General features: G+C 46.0%; 1 protein-coding gene across 2 annotated transcripts; it reads left to right on the forward strand.

The window, feature by feature from the left end:
* Nucleotides 1-1799: 1799 nt before the first annotated feature.
* Nucleotides 1800-16782, forward strand: LOC308145144 (juxtaposed with another zinc finger protein 1). 2 transcript variants are annotated; one of them, XM_080516497.1, is made up of 5 exons: nt 1800-2018; nt 10550-10622; nt 11887-12083; nt 13531-13700; nt 14351-16782. In XM_080516497.1, the coding sequence occupies exons 1-5, from the start codon at nt 1904-1906 to the stop codon at nt 14525-14527; spliced, it is 732 nt and encodes a 243-aa protein (XP_080372623.1). In that variant the 5' UTR covers nt 1800-1903; the 3' UTR covers nt 14528-16782. The 2 variants fall into 2 exon arrangements, with proteins under 2 accessions (XP_080372623.1, XP_080372624.1); XM_080516498.1 differs by lacking the exon at nt 1800-2018 and adding an exon at nt 10059-10420.
* The last annotated feature ends 170 nt before the right edge of the window (nt 16783-16952 follow it).

Below are 16952 nucleotides of genomic sequence, written 5' to 3' on the forward strand. Positions count from 1 at the left end.
CCCATGAAATTTTGATTAAAAAGGAAATAAGTAAAGCCCACAAACTATTAATAATTTCATATAGTGCACCAGTTAAATTTTTCAAATAACAATCATTGCTGATGAGTCAAAGACTTGCCTGATATTTTAAAATGCCAATCGAGTTGTGGGTTTTCTACCCTAAGCGTTCTACCAGCTGTTAATAATGTCTTATGATGTGGAAAATGACCACCTCGTGTAAGACAAAGCATGTGAAGCATGAAAGTTAGGGGGATATAATGTAGGTCAAGCTCTGGAAGACGGGCTCATCGTTCCACACTTTGAAAAGTCATAATCCCTAAGATTCATTACATTGCATTAATATAATCTAAAATGTGAAAACTTGGTTACAATGTAAGGAAAGTATTTCATTTCCACACACATGTTAAAATACAAATTGGTAATGTAGGGCAGGGACGTTCATGGAGAGTGAAGATGAGCCCTCTTAACATCTGAGCTTCCTATCAACTTTCAGGCTGCACATGCTTTGTCTGACACTTGGTGGTCATTTTTGGTTGAACACCAGACTTATGTTTTTTTAACATTCTAATATTTCATTGTTAAAATCTATTTTGATCTGGCATGTAATGTTGGCTAGGCATATTCACTATCTGATAAAAATGTTTAAATAGTGTTCAACTGTCAATAATATTACACATGGCTTTGCCTCAAAGTTTATCTTAGAAAATCTGCTTTACAGATAAAACTCCTAAAGTACACGTTTTTCTTTAGAAAATTTGCAATAGTTTCTTTCCAAGTATATGTTATTGTGACTTTTTAAAACTGTATTTATACAGAAAGGAAAACAATCGTGCGTGAGAAAACATAACCATGATCCAGAGAAGTTCATTATTTTCACCTCGACACTCTCTGATTTAGACCATTGTAAGAATTAGTAATTCAGTTCAAATACAACACAGTCAACAGTAGTCTGCAGAACTGGGCACAGAGGTGGAGACTTTGTGCAGTACCAGACCTTTCTGTTGTTCCAGTTGGGGTTGGGATCAAAAGACAGAGAAGGCTATAGGACGGACAGACAGATTGTGGGGTAGGGCTTCAAACCCTGGTTTGGGTAGGGGGTGATCCGGGTATAATACGAGTAGTATGGAATATGATATATTTAGAATAAGAGAATCAGACTTTCTCTAAAGCTTTGGGAAGCCCTGCTCTACAGCTAGTAATATTTCTGTTTTGATTAGTTTTGTGTTACCTTACTAAATCGGGATTAAAAAAAATCTGAAAAAAAGAGAATATCAACACAATGTATCACCCAAAATAACAAAAATGGTGAATGTAGTCAAGTAATAGTGCAACAAGAATTTACATATGGAAGTTAAAACTGCAATATAGTCTCAAAACTTAAAAATGCTTAAAAATGCTTTCAAATTGTATTAAATGGTTTTTTTTTTTTAAAGATAAGCACGTGTCACAGCATATTATTTGATGTTTAATCTAAAATGTAAAATACTTGGGCAGAGCTGTCTCATGATGCTTGGTGGATTGAATAAAGAGAACAGTAGATAGTTTATGGTGTGTCAGACCCAGGAGCCCCCCCCCCTCCTCAGACCCCGGTTCCGGTCCCGGTGGGTTTCCGATCTCAACAGGTAGGCAGGTCGTGACGTACTATCCCCCCTCCCCCTCCCCCTCCGTCACGCCTGCCTCCCAGCTGCGTCCGCCGCTGTCCCGTCTGGCCGCCCCCGGTGTCTGTTCCGCGCTCTGCCCCGCTCCCACCCCGGACCCGAAGCCTCTCGCCTCCTCGCTCACCGCCCCGGCTCCCGGACCTTTCCTTCCCCGGTTTCTTTCCTCCACCTCCCCCTCCCCTCCCCTCCCCTCGCTCCTTCCTCCTGCATCCCCGTCTCCCGGTGAATGCACCAGCGCCGCGAACATGACGGGCATCGCCGCCGCTTCTTTCTTCTCCAATTCCTGCAGGTTCGGCGGCTGCGGTCTCCAGTTCGAGTCTCTGGCCGAGCTCATCGTCCACATCGAGGACAACCACATCGGTGAGTGTGGCCCGAGGGGAGCCGCTCGGCGGCTAGCTGGCGGTGGCTAACCCCCGGAGCTAGCTAGCTAACGGCGGGTCGGCGCTGCGGTGCGCTCCGCTATTCCTGCCGCTGCCCGGCGGAGTGCGACTCCCTCCCTCCCCCCCCCTATCCTCCCCCTCCCCCCCCCTCCCTTGCGCCGCCGCTTAAACCCGTATTAACCCGACTGAACGCCTCTTTTTCTAGGCGTCGCGAACCCGCCCGGTCTCATTCTGCATGACAGTCGGCTCTGCGGCTCACTCGAGGGCCGCGGAGGTCTCCCGGGTGAACCTTAGCATCCCGGCGAGCGGGCAGCGGTTCCCCGGCTAGCCGCCGCTGCTGCAGCTGCAGCTGCAGGAGAGTCTGTTTACCTTCCCAGGCCTGATGCAGCGCAGCCGCCGCTACTGCATCCAGGCGTCACCCCTCCTCTGCTCCTCCCGACACGCGCAAATGAACCCCATGCAAACGCCAGAGTGACACGACGAGACCGCCTTAAACTAACTTTAACTTGTTGCATGGTTTATACGACTTTAATCTGACTCCTGCGGTCACTGCATTCGTGCACGTGTGGATACTCCATAAGTTCATCCAGTCCTCAGATGTGCATAGAATCTCAGTTTTGCGTTAAATATGACTGCAATTTGTTTTAGATTGCACTTTTTATAAATTAACTTGCAATATCTCGGTGTAATCCATACCTTTGAATGATATCAGATGTTTCTTTTGGGGGGGTGGGGGGGGGGGGGTGAGAAAATAAAGTGGTCTGATTCATTAAGTGATGAGGGACAACAGTCGTGACCTTATGGGGTCTAATCATTATTTGTGGCATGTATCCATCCTCACGAGGCTGTTGAGAGGGGGTAAAATGGATGCTCCATTGAGCCAGTCTCCATGGCAACTGGCAGTCTCTGACCGGGTTGGGGGCCAGTATGTTGGCTGAGTTATTGCACACCTGCTGTCTCGCTAACAAAGACCGTGGCCGTGCAACCAGCTGTGGCGTCAGACACCGTGTTACATCACACGAGGGACAGGAGTCAAGTGAAGGTGGGGTTTAAAAAAAAAAAAAAAGTAAGGTTAAGATGAAAAAGTGGATCAGCGTGGCATTCGGTAGTTTATACTTTACGTACATGCTCCATGACTCTACCTGTGGGGTGGACGGACCGTAGGCTATATATTTTATAATCCGTAAACAAATTAGTGACAAAAACATGATGCAGTGATTTATATTTCTTTCCCAATCTCTCAAGCCAAGTGTAACAGACACTAATTTATGCCCCATGTGGCTTTTTACCTTGACCTTTCACCCCAAGTGTCGCCAGAGCAGAATGGGCGTTTACCAGTCGGAGCCCCTGGATTAATGAGTCGCCCCTCTGCCGGCTTAATACCCCCTGCTGGTCGTCAGTGAAGTCAAGATCACATGCAGCCTAATCGATAGTGTTTGCAGACCCGTTACCGGAGGGGATCAGTGTGACAGATGGGAGGGATTGAGGTGAGAGGATGAGGAGCGCTTTATAGGCTTTGATTCCCCTCTCGGTTTTGGAGAAGTGCAGTGGTGTGTGATCAATGATCAATCCAACGGTGAGCTCATTTGATCCTTCTGTCTTCTCCACTGGAGTTGGCAGATTAGTTGTGTGAGGCGTTGTAGATCGCCGAGCGCCTTCTCTGTGGTTACACATCCAAGAAAGCCCCCCCCCCCAAAAAAACAAACCCAACCCAGCAGTATCTCGACATCAGTTCATCTGAAGGTGAAAGAAAGCTTGTGCTTCTTGTGGCAAGATGTGGTAAAAGTGAGTCAGTTTGACTCATGACTGGGTCTATGAGTCTGCGAAGGCCCTCGCATGTCATTCTTGCTGTAGACTGTGCTGCCCTCTTGTGGTAGGGCAACTTATGTGCTCACTTGTCCTTTAACAAAAAAAAAAGCCCTCCAATGTATTTTCCTGCCTGTAATTCAGACTCGCATTTCATACCGTTATCGCAACACGCGTACTCTCGACTTTACAATAAGTAGATGAGCCCCAATGCCTTCCGTGAGAAAACGTCCTGACATGTGGGTCTTGAGGGCTGACCTCATCCTCGACGCGAGGGGGGCAGCCCTCCAATGACATGCCCGCGCTGTTTAGATTACAGCCTGAATGCAAGAGGAAACAAGTTAGCGTTGTGCGGCGGGTCTAGGTCAGGTCCAAGGAATGCAGTGATGTCAGGGCGCCTCTGCCTGCGTGCGCGGCGGCGTGGTGTGTTTTCACCTGTGCAAGCACACACCTGCCTCTGTCCCCAGTGAAAACAAGCAGGGGGGGGGGGGTTCAGATAGAGATTAAGAGTGAGATTTGAAAGAGAAGCTTGTGAAAGCAGAATATGGGTGGGAGCAAAGGGGGAATCCCAAACATGTCGGCTTTGTTTGGAGAGAATGAACTTGGATTTCATCCGAATGGATGTGGTTTAATTTCAAGGATCAAAGGTAGATGAGTCGTCATGGCAACACCGTGTTGTAAAAAAATAAAGATCTGCTAAAGCAATGATGATAATTATTCTGCTGCAGCTCGTAAAGATGCTCTAATCACAGTAAGAAGTGGCACTTTTAGATTATGATTGTTGATTTTCTACCCTCTGGCTGAATTTTTAAATTTTGTATTTTTGAGTCAACGGCAGTTGACCTGAGAAAACATTTTATATTCCGAACATTTACTGATGCATCACCTGAGTTTAAACCAGGCAACTTTGGTGTTACACTGGCACTGCCAAAAAAGGAGAAATGTATTGAATCTTCATCAACATGCATGCATTTGATGTTTTTCCTTGAAATAAATACAGTAAAACTGGTCCATATGTCCTTAAAGGGACCATCACCTGCAAAAGCAACAACTCAGTAAGTTTTAGAAACTCGCTGCAAAGACAGGAACAAATGCTCATTTCTCAAATTTATTGAATTCAAGATCACCTGTTATATGTATGAATATTGTGACCAAGCGATGGAGTAGTAGTTAGTGAGGTTAGCGTTAGGATTAGGCCTGGGGGCATTACGCATGTTCTTCCTGTATGGGTTTTCTCCAGGTACTTAGAAAAATATGCAATTTATCAGCTTTATTTGAGACGAGACATTGCTTCTTCTCTCTATAGGATGATATATTTAGCTGCCAGATTGTTTCCCATACCAATTTCACTTGTATAGGAAGGGGTGTGGAGTAACCAGTAATCTATTAATATCCAATCATGTAATAGTTTGTAAATGATCTGGTAAAATAGTAAAAAAATTATCAACCATTCTAATGAGCGATAATACTGCATACTGTGTATTTTTGATAAATTAATACGAGCGACTATTTCCGATAAACAAACTGCACAAAGATTATTTTACTTCGAAGAAAGGCATTGTTGCATTATTAACTGAAGTTTTAATACGTTTTTCAAATGCTTTTTTCATTGAGACGTCCCAATCGGATTAGTGGATATCTGATCGGGGACGGTTATTAGCGTTTTATGGTTGATTGGGTCTCGGTAAATCCAGCTGATCGCCTTGCTGATCTTTTTTTTTTTTTTTTACATCAGTTGCTGTCCACTGACCTGCCAGAAAGCACACAGTGAAATTAGTAAAAAAAAAAAAAAAAGTTTGTCTTGACTGAAAAAAAGTTCAAATAAATACTTAAGTAATTCTGAGAAGAACATTGATACAAGTGAGTTTTACAATAATGCTGCCGAAGCAAAACTTCTTCCAATGAAACTTTTAGCTTTAGACAACATGGTTGCGGCTACAATGTACTATAAATATGTTCGCAATCCAGCGATAGCAATGTGTCTGTATCAGCCGATACTCATATCTGAAAAATCGTATCATATCAGGTGTGGTATGATACGTACGTACTATTTAAATAATGGAGTAACTTTACACTATTGGCCAAAATGCTTTTTGGAAACTACTGGCAAGGTATGACTATTTTCTAACACTAACCTTATTGGCCTTTATGACATTACTGGTTGCTCCACTGTGCTTGTACGTTTCGTGTGTAAGACTTGAGTTCACCAGACCACCGAAATGATCTGTCGGGGTGTTGCAGAGCAATTACCTGGACTGGCATCCCAAACTGGAGATTGTGTGCCCCTCTCGTTTCACCCTACTCATAGATCCAATACACACACACACACACACACACACACACACACACACACACACACACACACACACACACACACACACACACACACACACACACACACACACACACACACACACACACACACACACACACACACACACACACACACACACACACACACACACACACACAGGGCCTCTGGGAAGTTGCAGGGCCCGAGCGCCCCGCCAAGCACTGGGAAGCGTAATTACAGAGAAGTTTGCCTTTACCCCAGTTGAATACCCCCCCTCCTCTCTCCCTCCCTCCCTCCCTCCCCGCGTTCTTCCTCCTCTCTTCTCCCTCTCATCCGGCTGCCTGCTGCTCTAGAAACACGTTAAAATGCTCTCTGTGGCTTAATTAGCGGGCTGCAAAACAAGCCATGCATTCTTGGCCTGGTTTCAACACATACACGTAAAGAAACACATTGGCAGACCCCTTTACACATGTGTGAGCGCATGTGCTTTCAGCAGGGGGCGGCAGTGGGCCGCTAACGAGAGATGGATGTTTTTCATATAATGAGTCAAGTAGCTGTTGATTGTGTGCAGGATTGTTAATTCGGGAGGGTTTTTTTTTTGTTTGGTTTTTTTGCAGTCTTCCTGAGCCAGTGAACAGCTTCGGGCTCGACACGTGTCCATGATGCGGGGGACGCGCTGCAGCCCGCTTCAAAACCAGGTCGTATCGATCTGAAAATGGGAACGAAATGAGTCTTGGCGCGCGCACGTGCAGGCCCTTTTCCCGATCAGCAGCCCGGTGTGAGCTTCCTGTCTCGCTCAGTGGGCGGAAGTCGTAAAAGCAGCGAACATTTACTGCGGCTCTCGCTCGCCGCACCTGGCTCGCCGCACTCCGACCAACACCCCTCCCCCTCCAACATACACACACATGCACACACTTACCTCATCCACAATCCTCTGCTCCTTGCACATCACAAGTTAATAACTTCCTTCTTCTTTTTTTTTCTTCTTTTTTCTCCCCCCCTCTCTGCCGGTATTTTTGCCATTCAGCCATTAAACTGCCCTCAGCTGGTTTGTTTTTCGCCACACTTGATTGACGACTACTTGGGACCTGAACTTGGTGTCTGGACCAGTGCAAGCTCGTGTTTTTCAGATCGTACAAATGAATGGACCCCACTCGGGTCTCTGCAGCTCTTCAATGTTATACAGTCGCGTGAGCCGCAGGTGAGAAGGCGCAGAGGGACGCCGGGCGGTAGCATGACAGCTTGACTCAGGACGGCTCTACATGGCGGGGACCTCGGTGGTCTCAGACGATACGCAAGCAATCAAAATAGACTTGATTGTGGCTTGAGATCCGTGGTCTTGTACCGAGTAGTGAGAGGAGGTCACGCACTGCTGTTGTCACAATCGAGTGACTAGTGACAGCTTAAAGTAATATTATGACGGCATGACAAAAAATAATTACAGCGCCTATTAATTAGTGAAAATGCAGCCAAAAGTCATCGAAGCCTGAATCCCTTCCACAGCCTCTTATCTGCCTTTATACCTAGATTTTCCCCGATTGCACCTTGTGGTTCACGTCGATGATTTACAGAATAATGTTGTTATTTTTGCACTATGAACTATGCTTTAGCAAATATCACACTCCAATTCGATGGAGGGCAACGTTGTGCCGTAAAAAAATTCCTGTCATACCTGATTTTCTGGAATCCACCTTGTTCGGCGTCGCGGGTAATCAAATAATAAGTCTGCAGGAGCCTTAAATCATAAGTGAGCGGTTAGTTTTCCTGAGGGGCCTCCCCAAACAGCACGACAGTACAGTGCAGCGCATCATGTTAAACTCAGTTCTGCTCAATATTTATACATCTCTGATTGGAAAAAAAAAAAAAAAAACAAGCTTCAATAAGCCACTGTACAAAGTTCTTCCTTTTTTTCCCTCTGTTTTGTTTGAAAAGTAGCACCAAAGTTTTAGTAATTGTTCAACACGATAGTTTATTCCCGGACAGTAGGACGAATCTGGCAACTAAATCTTCAAATTTGGCAACAGGAGGTTGTGTTTATTTAAGCTTGGTTGTCCCAACGATGGCTTTCTCACATATCGGTCAAGCATGAATGACACAACAAGACATGTCATGGGAAATGGGAAACTTATTGAGTTGTTGTTTAACCACCGAGGTAAACCGCTCGGTTCAGTAAAAGCGCCGTTCGCTTTTCATTCTCCTCTAATTCGCTCATGTGAATTGTCCTCTCCTGGATACATAACATCAGGAAAACACCGTGGCCTACTTCTGGCATTTTATTAGTGAAAAATAAGTGTGAACATCAGTGTCAAATGGCCAACTTTTGACCCATTACTGATCATTCTCTCATCATTATAATTGGCTGGCCGATTAGTCGGTTAGGCCAGAAAAGCAAGGAATTATTGTCGCTACCATTTTGTCAGTATCCACATTTATACATTTTCTTTGGGGAAGTCACCATATCTGATAACAGCCACGTCTCTTCCTGTTTTCATCTACATTTTTGATAGTAATTTGATGACAAATGTGGAATATGTGACTATTTTCACTGAAATGGCACGATTACTATTGCAGCACGTCGCCAGTTGGGTGAAACTAACTCTGAACCCAGCTCAGGTTCTCCATTAGTGGATCAACAATCCAACGCTTGGAGAATTCGGCTTCACAGTGATGCATTGGCAACGCTTCCTGTCAGGGAGAACGCAATGTGATCATAAAAAGCTCGGCCTGAACAAAAGTATGTGCACATACAAGTGCTGCAACGGTGTCGGTATTATAACATATAGGTCTAATGCTGCTTGCTTGTATTTCAGAGACTTTTTCTTGTAGATAACAGTATACATCATAAGGACATCAGTGGCATTATTATAGTAGGAGAGGAGTTTTTATTGAAATCCAGATTAGAGTATTTTGAGTCAGCGATGATCAATTCTCTGTGATTTTGCTCAATTCATTGCTGTTCAGCAGAATCTATTATCTATAAGAGGCAGATAAGGTGTCAACACTGTTTTTCCACTTGGGCTGAAATGTTTACTGTCCAAGTATCTCAACAGATAAAGGGGTTGGAGTGCTGCCATGCCTCGTCAGAACTGCGTGTTTGTTCTCTGGACTCTACATCAGAGCATCACGTCGGATTATTAAGGCTTTGCTGTAAAAAGACGTCCAAAGACCACCTCTGTGGACCACCTCACATCAGAGTGTCTGTGTGCCAGCCCCCGTTTGTAGACGCATACTCGGGCTGTCCTTCTCTTCCCGTGAGGTTCGGCTTTTGAGCCGAGCGCTATGAAAAGTCACACGTGAGTGACTCTGGTTCCTTCTGCAGCAGAAGGTCGTGCCAGTTGTGTTCTTATTTGCTGCTTTTTCCCCTCAGTGTTTCTGCGCGCTGTGGGAAATCTGCATTCTTTTTTAATTATGAGGTGTGAAAGCCCGAAAACCAACGAGGAGGCCAACGCACACACGCACACACGCACACACGCACACACGCACACACGCACACACACACACACACACACACACACACACACACACACACACACACACACACACACACACACACACACACACACACACACACACACACACAGTCATTCTGTGGTAAATTGTTGCCCAGAAATGATTCAGCCCTCCAATCGAGATCGTCATCCATCCTTCAACCGTCACACGTGTTGCTGTAGTCATGTTGACGTGTTCGCACTCTCTCACACAGACGCAGATGTCCCAGCACAAGTCTGTGCACACACACACACACTTTCACGCACTTCTCGCCGATCGTTCCCCCCGTCCAACACTTGGTGGCACTGGTAGTTCACAGATGCGCCCCCACCCGCAGTGTTTTCATGCACACTTGCTCCTGTTTTCCAAGGGGTGGGAGGTGGTACTTTGAAGTTAACGCCGTTTCCCTCCGGCAGTGGAAGTTGCCTACTGTCGTGTTACTGACTTTAGCAAGTCAACTGGAAAAAGCGCGTGTTGTGCGCCCTGACTAATACACTGTGTACATTCATCACAGCCTCCATGTTGCGCCCTCACTCTCAGACTAATTTCGCTTTCGCCACATTCACAGACTCCGGCAGCAGCGGTTAAACAGCCTTGGGTCAGTTTGGGAAGGAGGGCAATCGGTTGTAAATAAGAGGGGGCTCGATGCCGGCGTCACAACGTGTCACTTCTGAAAGCATCTGAAGTGTATCGGCGGGGTGATGCATATCATGAAGCAACACAGAGCCCAGTGTGAGAAACGTCCAGCAATGTATCAAGGCTGTCTGGCAAGAAGAAAACAGCCATGAGTCTTGGTATGAGTCAGCGGCATACTGAGGGCATTCACACAGCATTTTCCCTCCTCGAGGAGCCGTGACCAGTCTGAATGTCTCTCACTCTCGCTCTCTCTCTTTTCTCCCTCCCTCCCTCTCTCTCTCTCTCAGACACAGATCCGCGGGTCTTGGAGAAGCAGGAGCAACAGCAGCCCACCTATCTGGCCCTAAGCTACATCAACAGGTACTCACACATTCACTGACACACAGTGACAAGTGTCCATCCATCCATAGAGGGCAGCATCGACCCATCAGTGAAAGCCCGCGTTGGCTTGCGTGCCTGTGTGTACATGTGGCTTGTGGGGAGCATCCCAAATGACGGATGTCTTCCCGTAGACACAGCATGGACTCATCCACAGACCAGCACACAAGACAGTGGTGGCTCCCAACCCCCCGCACTGCGAACAGTGCCGCCAGAGGCGGCAATCGCAGAATTACGACATGTGTTATTTGTGTGGCGAACCGATGTGTCACATTCCACTTAATGTACCATTAAATCCCTCCACTGAATAAAAGATCGTGATGAAACGGAGCAGGGAAGAAAGACGGAGGTTTGTTTTGTGTGATTGTTGTTCACGTGGCAAGGTTGTAAATGTCAAGTGTATTTTGAATACATGTTATGATGGTGTATTTATAGTGTTTATTCAGCAGTTCACTCCAGGATTTTGTGCCTGCAAAGGTTTCCCTGACTATCAACAACACCGCGACAATAATTATGAAAGTTTAATTGCGCTCGGTCACGAGTAACAAATGATTTTATGCATTATACACCTACATATCCGCCTCACCGATAAAGTATGTGTTTATTCAGCTGCTGATCCTCTCTATTAAATTAACTATCATAACCTGCTGAATTATTTCACCATTGATTGAAGAACAATCAACACTCATCAAATAAATGTACTGAAGAATCCAAATAAAAGCAGGTGTGAGGAAACCCCTCATCACATGTGTGCTATTTAGCAGTTTTCACGATATGGGACAAGGTCATCTTATGTAGTCCTGAACCGGTCACAAATGTGTTGTGACTTATGGCTTAGTACTGCAGCTAATTTTACCATTTTAATTTATTCCTTAACATTCTGCTCATGAATTATGTGGAAAAGAGTATGAATGTATCCCTTTTATTCTTGTAATCTGTCAGGAATCTCTGGTTTCTTCAACTAATTCAAAGTAACTTCCGGTGTTTGATCATAATGTAAATAGATTTAGAATTTGTGAGCGCTGGAGACGGTTTCTTGATGAATTAAACACCATGCAGATGTGGATTAGAGAATCAGCTGGTAGTTGAAGGGAAGCGGTGTTGCAGGAAGACCAAAATGTGCGTTTGAACTCTGGGGTTAGTTCCCCACCTGTCCGAGCCTGCTAATAAAAGTAAAATGATACCACGGCTATTTAAAACACGGAGTGACCCCCCTCCCTCCCCCCCACCTCTTGCACGGCGGCAGGTTCATGACGGACGCGGCACGCCGGGAGCAGGAGACCATGAAGAAGAAGGCCACACCCAAGCTGTCCCTGTCCATCACAGGCGGAGTGTCCAGGAACAGCACGGCCACGCCTCCCCGCCACACCAGCGGTAACCTGACGCCTCCCGTCACGCCCCCCATCACCCCTTCCTCCTCATTCCGCAGCAGCACACCTACAGGTATGACAGGTGTGTGTGTGCGCATGCGTGTGTGTGTGTGTGTGTGTGTGTGTGTCGAAACATGCATTTGAAAAAGGGGGGGGGGGGGAAAGGATGGATTGCATAAACATGTAGAGGAAACTGAGGTGCTGAATGTGACTGATGCTAATTAACCCCTCTGGCTGTGCTCGAGGTGGGGGAGGGAAAAATACGCTCACAGTTATGATTGCGCCATCATGAGCGGCAAATCAAGATATTTGTAACGCAAATGGTATGCGGGTCATTTCATAGCAGGATGTTTGAAGCACGAAGGGGGGGAAACGTGACTTGAAACTACCTGCCTGCAAAGCCAGCTCGCATTTTCATTTAGTCCCTACAACTTTCGAGAAGAAACCGCACGTTTGGAAAAACCAAATGATTAAATCTGGAGGAAAATCTGCTGCAGAAGTGATGTGTGTGTGTGTGTGTGTGTGTGTGTGTGTGTGTGTGTGTGTGTGTGTGTGTGTGTGTGTGTGTGTGTGTGTGTGTGTGTGTGTGTGTGTGTGTGTGTGTGTGTGTGTGTGTGTGTGTGTGTGTGTGTGTGTGTGTGTGTGTGTGTGTGTGTGTGTTGGGCGGCTCCTGCAGTGAACAGGCCAGTCAACACTCTGCTAATTACATAGCAGCTGTCACGCTGTGTGTTCGCATGGGGCCGTGTGTTGCACAGCCCAGAAGCAGATGTCCAATTCCAGCCCAAATGGTTCCAAACGTAGTGTTAGGTCTGAGCTTACACACACACACACACACACACACACACACACACACACACACTCTTTCAACATGTGCCAGGGTGCCATCCATTTCCTCATGCTGAGGTGCAGCATTTCCTGTGAGATGGTGGGGGGTCAGTGGGCCTTCGTGTGTGTGTGTGTGTGTGTGTGTGTGTGTGTGTGTGTGTGTGTGTGTGTGTGTGTGTGTGTGTGTGTGTGTGTGTGTGTGTGTGTGTGTGTGTGTGTGTGTGTGTGTGTGTGTGTGTGTGTGTGTGTGTGTGTGTGTGTGTGTGTGTGTGTTTGGAAGTTTTAGTTCTGTGGTATGTGGCAGAGTGTGCACGAGCATGTTAGTGGAAAATGTTCTGCTCTGAGTAAAGCTCCTTTTCCAGGCTGAGCAATGGGGATCACTCCCCCTTAATGATCTCTTTCTCAGTGCCAATCCCCACATTTTGACTCACAGGCTCACTCAGACACACATACACATGCACACCACTTGTGTTTTGTCTGCTTCCAGTGACGTGGGCTGCTAATTCATTACAGAAAAAAAGAAAAAAAGAGAGAGAGACAAAATCCTGGGAAAAGTATTAATAAAGAAGCCACATATCATTTGCTGTTTGGTAAATTCCCAAGGCATGACACCCTTTTGGGTATATCCTCATCGATATTTCATCGGCACTGACAAGTGTATGTTTTTGTTCTGTGTGGCACCATCTTGCCTCCAGGCAGTGAGTATGATGAGGAGGAGGTAGACTACGAGGAGTCGGACAGCGATGAGTCGTGGACCACAGAAAGCGCCATCAGCTCCGAGTCCATCCTGAGCTCCATGTGCATGAACGGGGGCGAGGAGAAGCCGTTCGCCTGCCCCGTCCCCGGGTGTAAGAAGAGATACAAGGTAAGGCGACACCGGGGAGCGGAGAGGTCACGTCCAGTCAATGCAGCCAAGGGACATGAGGCTTCATATCGGATAAAAGCCCACACTAGAGCTTTTGTTTGGCTATCACATGTTTGGACATTTGGTTTTTAAAAAAGACCATTGTAAATCCAAAATGTCATGATTAAGAGCTGAGATAAATATATCATGGTCTATTTGTTTTGGTTGATTTTTATCTCGGGCCAGGAACAAAGACCTCATTCAGATAATCTGCAAGTGGACAATGTGGGAACATTGCTCTTTGATACCCTTTCGCATTCCGAGAGTGGAAAACTACATTTGGTGTTTGTCGCAGATCTAACATTGACACCAAGAGCGTTGCTGTGGCTGCTTCTAGAGATTTGATAACATTCGAATGTGTAAACAAAGTGAAACCCTGTTGCCGTCGACTGAAGGGAAAAACTCCCACTTTTTTTGCGCATTCTTGACAGCTCACTCAAGAGTAGCACTCTTTAGGATTCTCGTTTGGATGTGGAAGCCCGAGTATGCATAGAATCACTGCATATGAATTCTTGCAACAATGCCATAGTGCCACACACACACACACACATGAACAAAAGTGCTCATTGTAACTCGTCTCCTCTCGCTCGTCACCCCCCACCCCCCACCAGAATGTGAATGGTATCAAATACCACGCCAAGAACGGCCACCGCACCCAGATCCGCGTGAGGAAGCCGTTCAAGTGCCGCTGTGGCAAGAGCTACAAGACCTCGCAGGGCCTGAGACACCACACCATCAACTTCCACCCGCCCGTCTCCACCGAGATCCTGCGCAAGATTCAAGGCTAGACGCCGCCGCGACGCCAATCAGCTACCCCAAAACACAGCCCCGATCCCCTTTTTTCTTCCTCGCCCACACTAAAGGATCAAGTGCATGCTTTAAATTTTTTTTTTTTTTTTTTTTTTTTTATTATCATTGCATTATGCTTTTTTTCCTTCTCTTTTCTATCCATGTTATATCACTTGTATTTTTTTTTTTTTGGAAGAAAAAAATGTATCTTTTTAGTATTTTTATTGATGTACATTTTGCACATTCGTATATGCTATCACGTTTATTATTTTTTTTATTTTTCCTCTTATTATTTGACTCACATAAGGTGCTAACTGTAAAAAAAACAAACAAAAAAACAACAGAAAGAAAAGACAAAAAAACAAACAAGAAATAAGAGCGGAGAAGCGAAAGAAAATGAAACGAGAAACAAAAAGTGCAACCAAGCCCTGCCTTTTTTTTTTTTTTTTTTTTAAATCCTACTCGTGATGTGAGCAGGACGAAGTTGACTTCTGGTGCTGATGTAAGCTCAGCCGTTGATACACTCTATTTAGCTGCAGAGTCCAGCTGAGCTTCTATCCGTGCGGTCGCCGTCACTTCAGGGGCTTTTCCGCACATAAGTTATACTTTAAATAGATATATTGATATATAAACCATAGACAGATATGTATGTGTATATAAAAATCTATAAAAGTATTCATAAGCATATACATGAATAGTTCCACTTTATTTTCAAGCTTTATTTTATATATAATTTTTTTTTGTCAGTGTTTTAGATTTTAGCGTGTTCTTTTTGTGCACCGGTAAGCATTTCTTTCATTCCTCACCCGCTGCGACGGGCAGCTTCGACCCCCCCCCCCCCCCCCCCCCCCGGAGGTCAAAGGTGGGACAGTTGGCCGGGTTCCTGGTTCAAAGTCAAGTTCTGAGGCAGTAGGTGCCGACGTTCCTATCAGCCGGACACAGTCTGAACCAGTGACGACCCGGGCGATTGATCCATATCGGGGGGGGGGGGGGACATATCCTCTACCCGTGTCTCCTGTGTTTTCCTCATTCCGAGTGCCAGAGCTACGATCCACAGACTTAACTGGGAAAAGCGGTTAAGCCTCATGCTGTATTACATTTGCCAAGACCTTGTGATTTTTTTGTTGTTTTTTTTGTTTCCCCCTCCATGATAGTTGCCAATAGCTCTCCACTGCCAAACATTGACCATACCATGTGCCTGATGAGGGGGGAGGGAGGTCGCCACCAAACGTGCGGCAGTGATTTTTCTCGTTTGTGGCGCCTCCAAAATATGTAGACGAGTGTGTGTGTGTGTGTGTGTGTGTGTCAACACAATAGAATGTTCTTGCGTTTTTTTGTGTGTTTTTTTTTTTCACGTCGGGACGAGAGTGATACTGTGTGGAAGGAGAGGGTGGGCTTTTTTCTATTTGACGGAGATTACCATCTATGTGTCCTTTGTGTGTGTGTGTGTGTGTGTTGTAGACAACAGCATTCCAGTCTATTGTATGTGTGCGTGTGTGTGTGTGTGTGGGGGGGGGGGGTTCAGCAGTGTCCAAATCATCAGCCTAGAGAGTATTACTGTACTGTGTATGTGTGTGTTTCCGTGCAGGGATGTGTCATGTTGTCTGTGCCAGGCTGCTGGTTCAGCTCCCGAGGAGCGGCCCAGCCGGCCAAGTTGCATCACTTAGTGTTACAAGAGGCCAACCTGCCCCCCCCCCCCCCCCCCTTCCCCCCAGTGGGATTCTGTCATTCATTACAAGAGCTGAGCAGCATGGCGCCGCCGCCAAGACGTTTAGTTCATTGCATTATTCGCCTCATCGTACAGTGAAAGTTCATATTCCACTTGAAGCTTGGAGCATGAGCTTTTTATATCTAAAAAAAAAAAAAAGACAACAAATGTTTGTTATTTGATTGGTCGAGTAACGTTTGACATGCACACACCCTCCTGTCCTCCCAATCTATTGTTGCCATGGACACCACAGGGTTGGTTATAGCAAAGGGAATTTTAGTTTGTTTTTTCTCTTTTTCTTTGAAATAACATGTAGTTTTTAAACACGGCAGACAAACTGCGGTGCTCAGAAAGAAACCAAGCACAAGCGTGGCTTCAGAGACGCCCGCGTCTGCCCTGGCGCATTCTCAACCAAGATTTGTGACGCCGTTTGGCGAGAGGATCTGTGGAGCTGCGACTCTGGAAGTTACCACACGGTTCACAGATCTCGGTCCTACGTTTTGAGGCGGAATAGTTGGAGCAATTTACAAGGGGCCAGTTGCAGTATTACACATGTGGGAGGGGGGGGGGGGGGGGGGTGGAGGAGTGGAGGATGTGTGCTAAACAAGGCGTGGGGGGGGAGGGGAGGGGAGGGGAGGGGGGGGGGGGTGGTTCGGTATACCATGTACAGTGAATGTATTGTAACGTGAGTCTGTCAAGTGCTTTTAAATTATATT

The sequence above is a fragment of the Blennius ocellaris genome (assembly GCF_963422515.1).
Source record: "Blennius ocellaris genome assembly, chromosome: 20".
Lineage (NCBI taxonomy): Eukaryota > Metazoa > Chordata > Actinopteri > Blenniiformes > Blenniidae > Blennius > Blennius ocellaris.